This window comes from Aptenodytes patagonicus, chromosome Z, assembly GCF_965638725.1.
Source record: "Aptenodytes patagonicus chromosome Z, bAptPat1.pri.cur, whole genome shotgun sequence".
Taxonomy (NCBI): domain Eukaryota; kingdom Metazoa; phylum Chordata; class Aves; order Sphenisciformes; family Spheniscidae; genus Aptenodytes; species Aptenodytes patagonicus.
The window spans coordinates 14825467-14844755 of record NC_134982.1 but is presented as its reverse complement, the minus strand read 5'-3'; the positions used below and the strand labels follow the sequence as shown (position 1 = coordinate 14844755).

Here is a 19289-nt window from a genome sequence, read left to right as displayed (position 1 = left end):
TAGTATTTCCCTTTCTCTCAAAATCTAAAGACAATTTACACTACAAAAAATGCCATTTAAAAAAAACCAAACACCACTTATGACTGAACATGCACAATAGCTGCAGTATAAAAATCAATTACAAATACATTATGTAAGCAAAGAATAATGGAGATGATGACTGAAGTTCTGACATTGACTGTGGAATTCCATAGTGTTTGGAGGACATGGGGATTGAGGTGGAGGCAAGCTGACACATTTTCCAGGACAAAGAATCAAATGAAGAAAACAACTTGACATACACCTGAAATTTATAACAGAAATATGCTCCGATGTACATTTGTACATGCTTTTTAGGCACTGGCTGGGCTTTTGGATCTTGACCCAAAAATAGAAAATACAGCATTTGGAATCTCACTGGCTAAACAACATAAAACAGATTTCAAAATATGCTTTCTGTAAAGGCCCCTTGCTACAATAAGAAATTACTGTAACATAGCTAGAAGAGAAAAACTGGAAGTTTATGTAGCAAGTGTGAAAACCTCTGAAAACCTGAGTAACAAAACCTCCGATCATAGAAGCCTACCATACCTGAACAGGATGGATGAGACCCTGGTTTAACGTCAGTGCAATCACATTTAGAGCAAAGTGGCGTACACTGGACTGGGTATGAAAGAAAGCCTCAAGGACCTGTTTGAGATATAGCTGCATGATGGAACTACTCATCCCTGAGGAAATATCACCCATTTCTTTCAGGTCTTCCTGTTTTGCTACTTTTTTCCCTGTAAAAAGAACAAAAGCAACAGCACACTCACCACAGTATAATCATTTGCTTTGCCATTACTTGATGCACACTGATCTTTAAGCTTTACAATACATACACATTTCAGCTGTCTTAAAATGGGTTTATGATCTCATGAAACATATAACAGTCTGATGGTAAATATACATCAAAAAACTAAAGAGATATGACTTTAATTAAAGTCTTATTCCTTAATAAAGTTTTTTAATTTTAAAAATTTCTTATGTTGTCGTTACTATTTTCTATCTGCAAATTAACCTTAGAGGAGATTTTGATAAAAAGTAATACTACCATCATTACAGCAATTATGCATTTCAGATTGCTTCCAGGATTTATACATCTTGAAAGTAAATAATATACCCATTATGTGTATATACCTATGCTCATAATGAATTTTTGAAAATTATTCTAAGATATTTTGGGTACAATATTACTGATCTGGTAACAGTCTTCAGTGACTCAGTCCACATATATAGTAATTGTTTGCAAGAAAGTTAGGTTTTGCATGCCTCATTAGCACAGAACAACTCTATAAACACTTACAGTCTCTGTCTGCCTGCTGCATACGTGTATCCTCTTCCTGCAAGTAGGTCTGGAGGTTTTTTAACACCTGGATTTTTAAGTTTACTGAACAGTTCTTATCTGAAAGAATGCTGTTGTACAGAGTCTTCACTTCCTGTTCGAACATTAAACTTGGGTGTTGTATAAATGCAAATCCTAAGGGGAAAAAAAGAGGAAATATTCCACGTTACTATAATCTAGAAATTGTATTTCTACTTTTTAAGACTTCCTTCAAAATAGAGGTATGAAATTTATCTTCCCCCAAGAGCATAGCTTTTTCTAGTCCAAATAGTACTGCTTTTCTATATGGACACCATCCATAGCTTGTAAGGAGTTCTGTTAACCATGACAGTTCTATTAGCCATGACTCTATTTGATGGATAAAGATGGGGCGTTGACCCAGGCCAGCTGCACTAAGAAGACTTATACAGGTCTGGAAGCATGTCCAGTGTAGTGGCCTGCATCTGAATGACTAGGAGCTCTCACAAGAACAAGGGAGGAAAATTACTAAAAATTACCCATTGTTTTTCTAATACATTTAGAGAAAACATTCTGCTGAAAACGTGAAGAGTTATTCATATCGAGGCAGAGCTAATGTGAAAAAATTTATAAATATCACAAGTACTTAAAAATAAAATCTTAAAAGAAAAAAAAAAGCGGTGAACGCAGTAAAATTTATACCTCTTGCTGTCATTATTCATATACCTATTAAGGTCTTCTCATGAAAATTATCTGAAGCGTTCCCAAGACTACATCTGTTGGAAGATACACGCTATAGAACTGTTTTTAGCTGCAGCCTTACCCTTGTCAAGCAACCGGTTGTCCTTAGTCTGTATTTCATAAAAACTTTTCTAAATTAGTGACAGTATATACCATTTTAGATGACGTATGTCATGATTTAGAAGTGCTGCTGACAAACTCTTATGGAGTATCATAAAAAACCAGTAAGGGGAACATAACATCCCAATTTAAATTACGTTTAACTACTTGATATTTTTTTTTTAAGACTGTTCAAGAAAAGCTGACATTAAATGTATTTTTATGACCACAGGAAACTAAGATTCTGAATGAACACAGAGAAAACATATGAACATGAAAGAAGAATAGGGGGAAAAAATGAAAGCAAATAAAATTATGCAAAAGCAGTGTTTAAAAATAGCTGTTACAAAGGGAAGACTGAGTCAAGTTTTTAAAACTGGCTCCATATACACAGAAAAGACAGTGTAGGTAAAGGCTAAGTCCAGGGCAAGACCTCAGTGTGTTTAAGATCTCATTTCCGTCTCAAAACAAGAAGCAGAGAGATGCAGGTGAGGTGGAGGGGAAAGAGGAGAAAAAGAAAAAGGAATGATGATGGTCTTTGGAGTATGTTGTATAATTGTGCACTCTATACAGGGGTATACATGTTTATAACTTGACCACCTCTGAGGAAGTCCAACCCATTTCTTAAGGTTAATTTTAAAAATGAAAAGCACATGCATGTATGTGTAACGACGCACAACACTTTTTTCCTTCATTCACTTAAAGGAGTCTAAAACACCAGTATTCTCAGGCAAATTCTTATTTTTCCATCCCCTGTAAGCGGGGAAGAAATCTTACTTGGTGTAAGAATTTGTCATAGGAGATGAAAAAAAGGCACCTGCTATGTTCTTTTAAGGACTGACTTCACATCTCAGGGCTGCCCTCACACCACTTCTCTTCATACCTTTGTTTTCACTCTGTTAAGAGTCTTAAGAGTAAGCACTTAACTTGGCTGAGTAGGACATTATCTGTTAGATACTTACAGGTTTAGCTAAATTTACTAACGAAATTTTATATCCTCAACCTGCCTCACAAGTACACATCTGGAAGAGAAGCATAACCATAATCATTAAGCTTATGGTTAAGCTTAACCCCTCAACAGCAGTGACACATCCCAAAGCAAAGGCTAAAATCGTTGAGTGTCCTTACTGAACCAACACACGAATAATTGCTGATAGGAAAGTACACACTCTTCACATGATGCCTTCGCTGTGTATAAATGTTGAATTAACTTGCTAGTCCTTTTCACCTTATTGCTGCACACAAACATTGAATGGCTTTGACAACTTCGCTCAATATCCGCCTGGAAGGTGGAACTTTGCACTGTCTACCACATCTCCATATATCCAACAGCTACCCTCAAAATGGAACCAGTACTTAGATGAGATCAATGTATCACTGAAAACAGTTGTCTGAGGTTTAATTAAAATAAAGACTGATATGCTTACAGGCAGAGAAAAAAAAAAAATCTTAACAATGCCTACTGACAGCCACCCCCATTTTCCCCCCTTCCCCCAAACTGATCACAGTTCAGTCTATAATTTTGAAACATTTTTGGTGAATGCAACATTCTCCACATCCATAAGCAAAGCAATCATGTCTATGGTTAGGAAGACAGCCCCTATCCCACGTGCACTCTTCTGTAGAGGACAATTAAATTGGACTGGAATACAATTAAGTGTTGTGTACCTTGATGTAACGCCTAGAAAAACTCCAATTAGTCCAGAAAACTCTAGCATTGCTCCTGCAACAGAAGCAACTCTAAAGCCATTAATCCTGCTCAGCTGAAATGGTTTCTTATAGAATATGAAATCAAGATTCAGTCTTGATCCTTATTGTTAGAGCCCTCCCTAGCCTGAATTGAAGCAGGATATCTAAAAAGCCACCTAAACAGCAACATAAAGAGGCAAATTCTTGTCCACACTTGAACTATACAATGCAAGCTCACGTGCTTGGGAGACAACTTTCTTTAGACTAAACCATAACCATGAACTGAACTCTTCCAGAAACCAAGGCCTATCTGCCCAAACAAGATTCTCTCACATGTACAGTTTTTGTCCTTAAGCAGAGTATGAACTTGATACAAACCACTCGGTGGCAGTTCATGTACTACTGAAAGTCACTGAAATACCACACTAATGCCTTCAGATAAAGAACCTATTTGAAAGTGAAACACAGCTAAAATCCCAAAACAAACTGTAATATCTAGACTATGACATCACCTCAGTGCCTCACGAAATCTCACAGAGCACCCCCCAGTTGGTATAAACTGCCAGAGTTCCCTTGACTCCTGCAGAACATCTGCTCCTACACTTAAAATGTTCAAAGTTTTTCCAGCACTTTTTCTAATTGTTCTTTAAGCATACCTTGTGGACTGAAAAGCAAGATTTGGAGTTACAACATACTTGCATGTGGAGAAAAAAATAACATCTCCATTACTTTGGATATCCACTGCACTTTAACACTTGGTCACACATCAAAAGGCATTCACTGTCAAAAGCATCCACTCTGCTGCAGAAGTAGGCAACTAGCAACGCTTTGACAACTTTTCTATAGCCAGTTCTCAAATAAAACACGCAGTAAATTTTGATTTTAAATTCTCTTGACACTACACAAATACATGAATTCCTACTGATAAACATGGATTTTTACTATAGCAGAATAATAAAAGCTATTAATATTTCTTACCAAGACCAATAATGGCTTTTGTCTGTACTTCTTCATCTGAATGCTTTGTAAAATACATCAGCAGTTCAAGTACTTTGTCCTTAATGTTAACCTGAGCAAATTAAAACAAAAATAATAGCTATTCGAAGATGAAACAGATGTTTTTCATCTCTTATAAAAAGCATAAATATCAAAAAGAAAAGGAGAAACACAGTCTTACTGCATGGCCTTTGCAAAACTGCGTATTTAAAACCCAAAAAGCTATACTGTATGCATTATGAAAAAATACATAGCTTTGAGGGATGAGGAATAATGTGCTTTCAAATTAAAGTGGAGCATTCAATACATCTAAGACATGGAGAGTAAATACAAGTTATTTTACCTTACTGTTGCCCTTAAAATCTTCCTGATCAAAATCAAAATGCCGACACAGTGCTCCAACAGTGAAAAGTGATCTAAGGAGTGCTGGTTTATTGGCAGTAAGTATTGTACTGTTGGGGTCTTCTTGGTGTTGACTTTTTAATTTCGAAAGTGCACCTACAGTAAGATAAAAGTTTTGATCACAGTGTTTAATTGTGGTGTATCCCTAAGTTAAGGCCCGTAGACAAAACTGAAAAGTGGCAATTACATGTTGTGATTTTACTTACCATAGTATCTATTAAAACAGGCCCACACAAATTTATAGTTCTGGGTGACCTTGTTCACAACAGCCCCAAGACAGCTCACACAATGCTGAACAACCTAGGGCCAAGAAAGAACAAATGAATTCTACATTTAGAAGTTAAAATTGGGATTTTTGTGAAGTTATGTAGGAAAAAGCTATGCTGAACTAAAACTAACAATCTAACGGATGTAATGTCCACCTCCTAGACTGCTCTGAAAAACTGCTCAAGCTCATCAAAATATAGCAACAACACATGCAAACTCCAGTAAACCAAGTACACTGATTTTTCATGGCTCAAAAGTTGTCTTCATAATGAAGACAGACTTTCTTTAAATCAAAACCATGTATTTCACAATGTAAAATGGAATCAACTGAAAAGTAGCAATTAAAAGCTTACCGTCATGCCATATTTGATGATGAGTTTCATGAGGTCTTCCTCAATAGTGGCAAGAAAGGTCTCACTTGGGTGCTCCATTAGCGGCACTACAAGCTCTAAGATTTTTGCAACATTGCAGATCACCATGAAATCATTCTGAGTCTGAAACAACAGTATTTATAGCATTTAAGATTTCTGGCCGTGTTACCTATAAGTTAAGTATTATTAACATGCACTGATAGTCAAAAATTCCACCATCAAGGCTGTGACAGACCTGAAAACTGTTGGTCCTAATAATTTTTTCGAGTCCTACAATAAATCTAGGAACTCTTCCTGACACATGCACACGAGAGAACACACAACACCCGGAAACAGCTGTCAGCAACAAAATGAAGCTGTGCTATGACTCAATGTGCCTTAAACAAAATAGGTAATAATGCGCACAAATGTAGAAATTACAACTAAAATTACTACTGGTTTGCATTATCATGACTGTGTATGTCCTGTACGTGAGGAATCTATGAAAAACATCCTGCTAGAAATTGGCTTTTTTTTGACAAATCAAGCTCACTAATCAGGGTAGGATAATTCCCAAATGCTACTATCAAGCTATTTAACATATTCAAGCTAACAGTAATTCTTCTCAATTCTTCTCAAACTGTGTAAGTACAAAAGCAATGTAGCCCACTAAATGGGTTGCAGCAAGTAAAGAATCAGATAACCCTTTCCTATACTGTTTGATCAGAGGCAGCTCTAGAAGTTTGTTGTAAATGTGCCTAGAGAATGCTCCAGGGCTGAACCTGGAAAATGCTAGGTTATACCTACAATCTAAGGTGATAACAATTACTCTCAAGCCTGCCCCGGGCAGCTGACCTAATATAATGGATTGCTGCCACCCACCCATGCTCCTCCTTGAGCCAAGGCTGCATGATCCTGCCCTGTTCCTTCTGCCAGATCAGGGGTTCATCACAATGTCCACTGACCCACCGGTGCTAATCAAAATGGCAGAAAGCACTGCAATATTTCAGAGGAGGGGGGCCATTTTACCGGACTGGGGGCGTTCAGCATTATAGCTCTCTACCATTTTTGTGAGCTAAACTGTCTTACAAGGGAATAGAAAAACATTAGGGCTAGAGAAGTGAGAGGTGAAGTACAGAAGAGGATGGAGCAGGACATTTTCCTTCTGATATATTTGCTATATGTTAGATCACTATCTTATGGAACCACACCTTTAGTCTTAAGATGTATGTAAACTATTAACTACTTTTAAGACTGTGACTATAAAACAAAAAAATTTTAACAAATCATTTCATAACAGGTGAAAAACTGGGTCTTAGTCCTTAAGGGAAAGAAGCAGCACAGGTTTCAGTTTCATTTGGCTGTAAAATGTGGAGGTAGTGGGTGAGGAACTGCATCTTAGAAGCTACAGAGATCATCAAAAGGACCTAATATCTTCAGAAGCTATGGTGCCCATGAAATAAAAACACAGTTTTAATTTTTCTTTTCCTACCTTCAATTTCATCAAGTATACAAGATAGCCATTCACTTCCATGCTTAATTATCTGAGGAAAAAAAAAAACTGATTTTCTCTACTTACACTACATTTAGTGGTCAGGTATGGCTGCATGGTCATGGCATGTTTGACCATTAGCTGGGGCCTGATTTTGCTGAATAAGAACAAAGTGGTTATGCAAGCAACCAAGCGACCAGAATTCACACCTTTGTTGTCAGAATCTGCAAAAGATTAGAAAATATAAAAAGGGTATTAAGTCCAAGTAATGCTTGAGAAATGAAAAACATATGGCTTAAACATCATTTGAATATCTTTCATTACATCTCTTTCAAGATCAATACAGAATATTATTAGATCAGAGATGAGAACATAATGTGTTAACATTTGTAAGTGATCACAAAATATGTGAAAAAAGAAGCAAAGATGCTTCAAAGACATCACTAGTTTTTAAACTACTTACTGTACACAGAACACTGGCCCAGCCAATGATTCCTATTAAACTGTAGAAAATACTAACGTGAATAAAACTTTCCACATTTGTTTTGGTTTTAGTGATCTAAAAGCCTGAACAAGTTATTTTAAAAGTAGTTCTGTTATTGTGGTTAGCTAGTGAAAATTAGGGAAGCTTTATTATCATACAGTGCTCAAAAGTTCATAATGTACTTAAAAGCAATAATTCATTACCATCAGTTTTGTAACAGGAATTCTGTAACTAACTTTTCACAATAGTAATACGAACAACCACTGTTACAGTATCATATAAAATTCAAAGGAGTTTAGCTACTGGGTTGTAAATAATATTACCTGATAAAGATTCCTCATATTTAAGAATGTGCTCAACTAAATTGTCAACAAGTTGAGTACAGGCTTTCTTCACAGGTTTATATGAGGCATCCTCTTCTGACTTCAACAGCTGTAGCAGATGAAACAGAAGATGATTTAGTATTAAGGGTGCATTCATTTACTTTGGATACATTCTGGTTTTGTAACAATTACTATAGATACACAAGGATTTTACACTACAAAAGTATTCATGTAACTTCTCCATAAAAGTTACATGGTGAAGAAAAAATTAAGGGAAGTAAAAAAATCAAACCAAAATGCAAGAGAAGTAAAGAAAAATTAACTGCAATAAAAAAACCAGAAGATAACATTTCTACTGATTTTTGCATTGGGATGAAAGCCAACTTTGTGCTTAATGAAATAACGCAGAAAACAATAATGTAGTCATACTTGCCAGCAGTAACTAATAGGAGTTAGAAGGCTTTTAAAACGCTTAGGGAAAAAAAAGAGCAAATTCAAAAGGAATGTTGTATTTGACACTAAGCAAAAATATCAAACGAAGATGAAACATAGTTTTATGAACTTTTTAATCAGTTAGCCGCCTTCTGTATAACTTCAGGTACTGAAATTGTGTCCATGAAGATCCTTTAATATCTAAGAAGGATTGAGACCATATTATAGCCTTTTCTTCAGGGTAGGCATTAAGAGGCTCTGGTTTACTTGGCTACCTATTTTCATCGCGCTCCAGGCTAAAGTAAAATCAAAAGGGTTTTTTTGATTGAAAATTAACCAGTGCATACAAGATGAGGAGAATGGTAACACAGGTTAAGACATATAAACAAAGCAAGCTCAATTCTTAGAAAAATCAGAGTAAAATATAATCTAGAAATAACCTATACTCTGAAGATTCACTGCTTCTATAAACTGTGTAACAAATATATTGGATGTGAAAATACACTTATCTACCATTTTAAAAAAATCTACATTACACTAGATGACTCATTTCAGAATTAAGTATCTTAGCTGTGAACTTCATGTTATGTCACTCATTACTGAAGAGACTATGAAATTAAAAACAAACAAACAAAACCCTCCCAAAACCAAGAAGTGAAGTATTTTTAAAACAGATGGTATGGAAAGACAGAAACTAATGTCAGAGACAAAGAAAATTGACCAATGAAGGTTAAAAAAAAAAGGTCAGATGTTTGAAGAGCATGAACTGAATTTGTCTACTGTAAAGGACTGCTCTTGTAGTCCCCCTTCTATGTGTTTTAGTACCAAAAGAAATGTTAAAATTCTATCAATGATTGTACCATACATTCAAAATTCATTACTTACATTTTGAAGAAGCTGTTCAAACCAATCATACCCTGTATCTCTACAAGCTGCAACCTAGAAGTATTTTTGAGAATAAACTAGTTAACAAAAAAGGCATCTGAGGAAAAACTACTTCAATACAGATGTCATCTTAAAAGATCAGTAAACATGCATAGATATATTTTCATATGCATTCAGTACAACGATTTTATATCTTTGGAGATTAGAGACTGTCTTCTGCATTTGAAAAATAGTTCTCACCATTTAAGTGACTCCAGAATTTGTATTCCATACAACACAAAGCCTACACATTTTACTGGAGATTGCTGGCTCTAACATAAACCAAATTTTGGTTTTGTAGAACATTTTGCACAGATTAAAGCACAAATACAAGCCTGACATATTAAAAATGAACATGAGTGTATATATATGTATATACGTATTTTTATATAAACAAACCAAGCCTTCACTGGTATCATATGTCAGGAACAACTCACACGTGCTCCAAAGCAGAATTGGCAGGAGAGCTGAGAGTTAAGCTGAAGTCAAATTGACTGACTTCTTAGTCTGGAAAAATGCACACTAGACTACCATTTTGTTAAAATATTGAAAAGCAGGATGAAGTTTAAACCCATAATTGTAAGTAATGAAGCAAGTACTTTTATTTGATATTTACACCTTGGTATAATTGATATTAAAATACCTTCTCAGCACAGTGGTTTTACTCAACACATTTTCACTACAAATTAAAGCATTTTATTTGAAACAGATTTTGTTATTTTGGAGACATGCTATTCAATCTGCTGCTCCTAAAAAGTAGATACAATTATGCAGATACTAGTTTACCCTGAGTGAGAACATGACCCTGCATTTGTTAAAATGGCTTATTAACCTTTCAAAATAAATGTTATCAATTACTTGAGGAAAATTTTCTTTTAAGAGGCAACTTCTTAGTTAGGCTTAACTATATGCTGCTACTAGCAATTCCTGGAAAATGTTATTAAATGTAATAGAAATTTGTTGTGTTTTAACTGAATAAATATTTTGTACAACCTGAATATAGTGTGGTCCCAGTTATCATTGCCAGCAGATTAGTGAGCATTTAAAGTTTCCTACAGCCTGTTCCATCAGATAAATAACTTTGGCACATATTCAATAGCAGGACATATAAAAAGAAAGCCATCTGACAATTAAATTACTGTATTCTAAAAAGATACTAAAAACATAATCAAATTTTGCACACAACTTAACTCAAATTTGTTTAACGTACCACATCAGTGATGTTTAGTATTTTCCTTGTCATTGCTTCTTTGTCATGGTGTGGAGTTGGAGTAAACCAGAGCTTCTGGAATGTCTCATTTACTAATTTCTGAAGGAAAAAAAATATTAGCAGAAATAAACTTATCTTGGTACACAGGTTATTTTTTCTAATACTTCCATACAATAGATTTGTTGATGATGCGTGCCATTTCATAAGGAATTATTCAACCTAAGTGAGACTGTTGTAGGAAATGTTATCCGAGACAGACCCAGATCTACTATTACAGGAGTTATACTGACCTCTAAGCAAGCTTCATCAAAATGATCACTGAGAACTGATGCTACAGAAAATGGAGTTACCACTTTCCCGCATTAATTTGCATTCCTCAGGAAAACACAGTACCCTGACAAGCTGACAATTGAACACAAGATTATGATTTCTACAGCAGAACTAGCAGCAATGGTAGGTTACTTTGGAGTTTTCAAAACAGCTGTGACAAGGTGGGAAAGAGAGAAGCCAAGTCTCCGTACCCAAACATAGGAAGTACATTCCCTTCCAATGTTTTTGGATGGAGGAAAAAATGGAATAGAATCAAAGTGAACAAAATTATTCCCAAATTACTTATAAGCCATATGATTGTAAGAAGCTCTCCTCATTCATGGAAACATAAAAAATACATTGAAGATAATATCTCATTTTTTCTGAGGTTGTTGGAAATGCAAGGGGAAGGAGGAGAGAGAACAAGGTCATCCTCCTTTCCCAGCAGCACCTTGGATCCAGCTGTTCATCTACTTCTTGATTAAGAGTCTTCTCAGAAAGCCACTTGGCATTAACGTATCTCAAGTGGTAAAAATACATGCTGCAGCTTTAAAATTGCGGATTTCAAATCCTACTGAAAATGTCATACAAAATTATTACAGGTGTGTTCTTTATTACCCAACAATTTTAAAATTATTTTGCCAAATCAAATAAGACCATCGTTGTCAGGCTTATGATTTAACACATAATCTTAGTTTTGTGCCCTTCTGCATATACATTGCACAAGGAGTAGAGCATGATCACATAAGTAACATTTTAGGGGGAATAACTGATTCATTGAACATTCAGAATTAATGCAAAATTAGCACAGATGAATAATTTTTATATGCAGAACTTACAAATCTGGCATATATTAATGTCAAGTACTTAATTTTGACTTAAAGTTCATTTTGTTTGCAGAAAGAAGTTTTATATGCCAATTTTACTTGTTAGAAAAGAGAAGTACCAGAGACAACACTTGGAAGAAGAAAAAGAAAACTCTAGAAAATAACTTTTTAAAACATTTTGATTGTCAGCCAAAACTTCAAGAAAATAAAAGATAGAAAAGAAAGAAAAACAAGTCAGCATTTTAGAAAGCTAAGGTATTTGCTCTCAAAAATTAAAAGTGAATAAAATATTACAAAGGAGCAATGCAATACTTTTTTGTTTTTTTTTTTTTTTGTCAAAATATAGAAACACTAAAATAACGATAATTAAAATCCTGAAGGATATGTTTCATTCTACCTTAATGCCTTCTTCGTCATTGACTCTGCGAATCATTTTCACACACATCTCTGTAATTTTGGGAAATGTCGGTTGTTCAATGCAGATATCCCTAAGTATCTTTATGACTCTCTTTCTGACACTGATACCAGTATCCTGTGAAGAGAAAAGCATTACACTCTTGAAAACAAATCAGAAATATGAATTAATTTATGTATTATATGAATTAATATTTGAAGACCACCCAATCTGACTTGCAAAATTTGTTTAGAAAAGGCAGCTAAAATATTCTGAAGTGCATTTATACAAAAAGGTCAGCATAACTTGTACCACTTTATTTGCAACAATTCTAAAGATTCTGGCTGAGTCCCCAGAAGGCTGAAACGCTTCCTCTATTTATACCCTCCCATCTAAGAGCTCATGATGTTGCATGATGTTGCAAATGTATAATTCCACTTCTTAATTCAAGAGTATACAAGCTAGATCTGATGATGCTTTAGCTACTTTGTTGCAACACACAAGATTCTTTGTAGATCTGGACTGTAATACTTCAAGCCTTTGGATAAAGCTTATGGATAAGATACATGCAGCAATCTTTTCCATTTTCCTAGGCTTCATCTAAGGAGATGGATGAGGAACTTCACTTCATATTACCTTATTCAAAACCTGTTGAATCTGAATGTCAGGATGAACTGCTTTATGCATGCTCATATGCACATGAACCTACTTCTCTCCAAAACCCTTCACAAACATGTTTTATCATGTAACTAGTCAAATACTACTCATTTGCTATAAAAACCTGACACGGATGCTAAGAGCTAGTGTTATCTTACAGTTAAATTAACATTGTATTTTATCTGAATGCCCAGACAAAAAACACTTTTTGTACAAAAACTCTAATACGAAGCCTTTTAAAACCCTAAAAATAGCATAGAAAAGCAAAGTAATTTTGTCTTTTTTTTCTTTTGGATTATAAATGGCATCTTTAGATTACTGAGTTGTAGATCTTTCTTCATTACCCACACTACTGAACTGCCCTCATTGACCCATATCTCAGACTTCAGAGATGTGGCAAAATTCCTCATTTCACCTAATTTGTACTTTAATAATGGAATGAAAAGAAACGTAATCCTGGTTCTGATGCGGTACAACTTTATATATATGTTTACCTTTTGATGTAACAAAGCCTCACTGGAAACAAGTGATGCATTTTACAAGGTTGATCTTAAAAGCATGATGTTCCCCATTAAAACAGTAAGATACAATTTACTCTTGGGATCATCATTCCATATTATTAAACATATAAACTCAGTTAAAAACAAATTTTCCAATGCCACTTATTTTATCATAAATATCACAAGTCACCGTACCAATATTCTTTCAATCAGCATGTCATAATACTGCTCAGCAAGCTGAGGACGACAGAGTACAAATCGGCCAAGCAGCTCCACAGCTGCTTCTCGTACACTAGTGGAGTTATCCATTAACCGTCCATGAACACCTCGTTGCATATCCGGCTAAAACAAATGAAACACAGATTCAAAATAAGAAATGAAGATTTATTTTAAGTGTGACAGAAGAACGTATGTGCATGATGGATATTTCCTTTTTTACCCTGGCTAGAATACTGGGGTCTACAGCAACAACCTCAGACAAACACTTCATGGCTTTTGTTCGAACAGCAATTGCATTTTCACCAAGTACACGCAGAATCTAGTAAGAGAACAAAAACAAATATTCAATTGCTTTGGGAAGGTTGCAAACTGTTTAACAGGCAAAAATGCAGCAGAATAACATGCAAACAATTTAACTAAAATAAGAATATCTGTCTACTAAAAACTGAATATCTCTCTCGGACAGTAAAAAGGTGCATGCAAGTGATGTTCCATGGCACTGATAACTGAGCATTGATATTTACTAGGATTTGCTACATCTCTAAGACTGGTCCAAACAGGATTTACACAGGGTCCGTACGTTCACTTTAAGTCCCTTTATTTTAAACTCTACTTCTGTCATTCAGTTGTGGCTTTCACCAGGGTTCCTTTAACAGGAGAGTTGGATTTGGGCACTACAATTTTAAGAATGGCTCTGTATGCAGATCAATATAAGTAACACAACCTAAACTATTACTGGAGTTCAAATGTGTCACCATGCCAACACGTTGGTGCTCTTCTCCCAGAAAAAGCAAAGAAACAACACTGGTCAACCAACAGCTTCCAAAGCGACAGTAACATGCACTGCAAGCAACTGCCCAAGCTGGCTTATATTCTGAAATCAAATTAAGCTCGATTTCATGAGTTAATATTACCAAATGGAGCTTGCATCTTACAGTAACTGTGAAAATCATTTCAACATTTTGTAATTATCCTCTTACTGTGTACATCTAATTATAATGCTTTTGCCATACACATACATGGACAAATAATATAATGTTTGTACAATATGACATATGACATGCATGCAAGAAAAAGAAACATAATCACTTATGTCATCAATGCAGAATATGAAAGCACATGGTGTTATCGTGGTCTGTTAAATACCTGTGCTCAACAATGAACTGATATGGCACACTACCACAAAAGTGTTTGGAATCAGAAAACAACTGTGTTTCACTCTACTAAGACTTCTGGCACAGTTTACCTGTGTCAAATAAATATCGAAGCTCTGGGCAAACGGCCTCATAGAGGCCAAGTAGCGAACAATCAAACATGCATCTTCGTAGTCCACAGTATCAGAATTCATCCTGCAACAAATTCCATGTGTTAATTAGGATGTATTTACCAAATATGATTTAAAACATCAAATGCATGACTAATAAAGAAATACATGCTACTGAAACATACTTTAATGTACTGAACTGAGATGGAGCAGTTTTAATGATGCTGCGAAGAAACTTTTTACGACTTTCTGCTCTATGCATGATTTGTCCTGTGGTCTCAACATCTTTTGCATGATGAGTTCCTTCAGACGAATCCTCATCCTTCTGAGATTTAATTGCTTTCTCTGTCTCCATAGTCGTATCACGGAACCACTGAGCTATATAAAACTTCCGAGAAAACTGGAGAAATATAGCAGGATGCACAGAAAACAAAACCAACAGATACAGAAAAGGAAAATTAACAGATTTATAATGAGATTAAGTGAATCTAATGCATCAGCAATATTTTGGAAAACACAATCAACAGTATATGTTAGGGTGACAATTTAATTGAAGCACTAATATGCATAACCGAAAATCATTTTATTCAGTACACGTTACTGAAATTATTTTTATATACACTTGACACCAGAAAGCTGAAATTTACCACTAATGATGCATCAGTTTCTGTGTTCTCATCCAGATAATCTAGCAAAGCCTTTTGCAGCTGTTGAATTTCATCTTCTCCTCCTGAAACCTGTCAGAAGTAGAAACATAGTTATGAAACAGAATACTGCACAGTGGTACTTATCATCTGAAAATCTGAATGTCCACATATAAAATACACTGAAGTCACTTGTTTTTATAATTGCAGAACATTAACAATTTTTAACCAATTACTTATAAACTGCATAGAGAGTGAAGCAAATTATAGACTGTAGCTCTAAAGTCTAAAAAAGACTAAAAGCAGAATAAGACTGACTGATTTGATTAATTTTCATTCTATGATCTTGTGTGAAGACCCTCTGTCATGGAGGAAAAAAGAAGGGCTGAAATCACACATAGCAGACTGACACAAGGTTTAACCTACAAAAGCCACTGTTAGCTGTCTCACCAATATTAAATATCAAAACAGTGATTTCTCAGGTGAACAAGGGATAAAAGGCAAAAAAGTAAAATAAAAAGAAATATGAAACAGATGACAGTAAAAAGGTATGTGAAACATCAAAGAAATAAAAATAACTTATCCCTTTATAAAAATATTTTGTATAACTGTTTTCAGGAATAAAGCATCTATACAGAGAAAGTGCAGCAAGTGTGCTCAATCTAGGAAGGAATTTAGAGATTGCTCCCAAACACCTCTGAGTTCCAGCACTGAAGAATCATGCTGAGATTCAGCTAAGTTTCTATCAGTCAAAAAGCTTGAGAACAAACACACATTTTATAAAAAATGTCACCTACTGCATAAAGCCTATCTACAGAATAGGGTAATATTAATTTTCCTGTGAAGCACTTTTAAGATGCACAAAAAGCATTACGTATGAAACATTCATCTGGAAACCAGTGCTGGAGACTATGTATCAGATTTGTAATATCTAAACTGTATGAATGTTAAAAACAGAATGTATTTTTTCCAAAGGCCTATTGAATAGGAAATATTTATATTACCTATATTGCAGCCTATCAGCACTTAAAGGGGGCTTATAAAAAAGATGGCAGCAAACTTTTTAGCAGGGCCTGTGCGACAGGACAAGGGGGAATGGCTTTAAACTAAAGGGGGGTAGGTTTAGACTAGACATAAGGAAGAAATTTTTTATGCTGAGGGTGGTGAAACACTGGCACAGGTTGCCCAGAGAGGTGGTGGATGCCCCATCCCTGGAAACATTCCAGGTCAGGTTGGACAGGGCTCTGAGCAACCTGGTCTAGTTGAAGATGTCCCTGCCCACGGCAGGGGGGTTGGACTAGATGACCTTTAGAGGTCCCTTCCAACCCAAACCATTCTATGATTCTATATGTATATAAGGCACATGGAGGACAGGGAGGTGATTTGAGACAGCCAGCATGGCTTCACCAAGGGCAAGTCCTGCCTGACCAACCTAGTGGCCTTCTATGATGGAGTGACTACATCAGTGGACATGGGAAGGGCTACAGATGTCGTCTGTCTGGACCTCTGTAAGGCCTTTGACATGGTCCCCCACAACATCCCTCTCTCTAAACTGGAGAGGTATGGATTTGATGGGTGGACTGTCCACTGGGTGAGGAATTGGTTGGATGGTCAGATCCAGAGGGTAGTGGTCAACGGCTCAATGTCCAGATGAAGACTGGTGACGAGTGGCGTCCCGCAGGGGTCCGTATTGGGACCGGCACTGTTTAATATCTTCATCAGTGACATAGACAGTGGGATTGAGGGCACCCTCAGCAAGTTTGCAGATGACACCAAGCTGAGGGATGCAGTTGACACACCTGAGGTACAGAAGGCCATCCAGTGGGACCCGGATAAGCTCAAGAAGTGGGCCCACGTGAACCTCATGAGGTTCAACAAGGCCAAGTGCAAGGTCCTGCACCTGGGTCAGGGCAACCCCTGGTATCAATACAGGCTGGGGGATGAAGGGATTGAGAGCAGCCCTGCTGAGAAGAACTTGAGGGTACTGGTGGATGAAAAGATGGACATGAGCCAGCAATGGGTGCTCGCAGCCCAGAAGGCCAATCGTATCCTGGGCTGCATCCAAAGAAGCGTGGCCAGCAGGTCGAGGGAGGTGATTCTGCCCCTCTACTCTGCTCTGGTGAGACCCCACCTGGAGTACTGCGTCCAGCTCTGGAGTCCGCAGCACAGGACAGACATGGACCTGTTGGAGTGGGTCCAGAGGAGGGCCACGAAGATGATCAGAGGGCTGGAACACCTCTCCTATGAGGAGAGGCTGAGAGAGTTGGGGTTGTTCAGCCTGGAGAAGAGAAGGCTTTGGGAAGACCTTATTGTAGCCTTTCAGTACTTAAAGGGGCTTATAAGAAAGATGGGGACAGACTTTTTAGTAGGGCCTGTTGTGATAGGACAGGGGGTAATGGTTTTAAACTAAAAGGGGGTAGATTTAGACTAGATATGAGGAAGAAATTTTTTATGCTGAGGGTGGTGAAAGACTGTCACAGGTTGCCCAGAGAGGTGGTGGATGCCCCATCCCTGGAAACGTTCAAGGTCAGGTCGGACAGGGCTCTGAGCAACCTTATCTAGTTGAAAATGTCATTGCAGGGGGGCTGGACTAGATGACCTTTAAAGGTCCCGTCCAAACCAAATCATTCATTGATTCTGTGATTCTATGTATATCCTGATCTCTTAAATAGTTCTAGCCTATGTAAATCAAACAACGATCTTGTATATGACCACGAGACAATGTACTTCTCCCCATATACAGGTTATAGAGAATAAATCAGTATCAATGAACTAACTTTCTCAACATCTACAAGACAGCATAAAACCAAACCCAGAAACCATCCTTTTTTCCTTAGCTTTATACTGAAATATGCAGGTCCTTCCAGTTGCTAATGTTACAGCAGACAACAGGATTTTTTTTCCCCCAAAACGAATGAGTTCAAGAGTTCAAAATATGTCTACAATGCACATAATACTAATAGAGGTTTATATATATATTTGGCACCCTAATATATGTGCACATTGTGATTCAAAATTCTGGCCTTCAATGAATGTTAAATTCTGTGGATAACTGGCTGAATAAAAGGGTTGCTTGATGAACCTTAACTGCCTAACTATTTTCAAACAACTAAAAAACCCAGAACAAACAAAGACAAACTGTGAAGCCCACAACAAATCATATTCAATATTGACAACAGAAGTAGAAGAATAATTTCTGGCTTAAAATTCTCCAGCTATAAAACATTTTACTTCTTCAGCAATAAAACTCGTAACTTATAACCATCTTAACTTCTGTATGAACAGCACAGATTGAGACTCTTGTCACAAATACAGTACATAATATAGCTTGCAAAGATCAGCAAGTGGAGAAAGGTACAGTTACAACTCCAGAACATCAGTGTATCAAGAGATAAACTATTGTAAAGCATGCACAAGTGTTCAAATCAACTTGACAATCCATAACAGATTTCTAAAAAAAAAAAAACCAACAACCTACTGTTTAAAAATATCAAAACAGAATAGATTTTCTCCTAAATCTAATCTATGGGTCATCGGTCCAAACCACAGTAGAGAAAGTTATAAGCATTCCTCAATCATTGGGGAATATCCTGGTAATGATATCAGAGTGTAAAAGGAAATATCTAACAGAGTCTAAGTATTCAATTCAGCACGAAAGAAAACTCTGTAGAGGTGTAAGTTAATTTCTGAATGGAAGTAATAATTTAAGTTTCTGATGATGACAGCTGAGTATGTCTATGAATGC

The 19289-nt window shown here is 36.3% G+C and overlaps 1 protein-coding gene across 3 annotated transcripts in view; it reads right to left on the bottom strand.

The window, feature by feature from the left end:
• NIPBL (NIPBL cohesin loading factor) overlaps positions 1–19289 on the bottom strand; it is a 162660-nt gene that overhangs the window by 7008 nt on the left and 136363 nt on the right. For all 3 annotated transcript variants that reach the window (XM_076362758.1, XM_076362759.1, XM_076362760.1), the window contains 16 exons: positions 15548–15637; positions 15086–15300; positions 14883–14985; positions 13857–13955; positions 13613–13759; positions 12264–12398; positions 10731–10829; positions 9482–9535; positions 8165–8273; positions 7445–7581; positions 5869–6009; positions 5455–5548; positions 5190–5344; positions 4829–4919; positions 1325–1498; positions 571–761 (listed from right to left, as the gene is read on the bottom strand). In XM_076362758.1, coding sequence (XP_076218873.1) covers positions 571–761; positions 1325–1498; positions 4829–4919; positions 5190–5344; positions 5455–5548; positions 5869–6009; positions 7445–7581; positions 8165–8273; positions 9482–9535; positions 10731–10829; positions 12264–12398; positions 13613–13759; positions 13857–13955; positions 14883–14985; positions 15086–15300; positions 15548–15637 — 2034 coding nt within the window. The remainder of the gene's footprint in view (positions 1–570; positions 762–1324; positions 1499–4828; positions 4920–5189; positions 5345–5454; positions 5549–5868; positions 6010–7444; positions 7582–8164; positions 8274–9481; positions 9536–10730; positions 10830–12263; positions 12399–13612; positions 13760–13856; positions 13956–14882; positions 14986–15085; positions 15301–15547; positions 15638–19289) is intronic.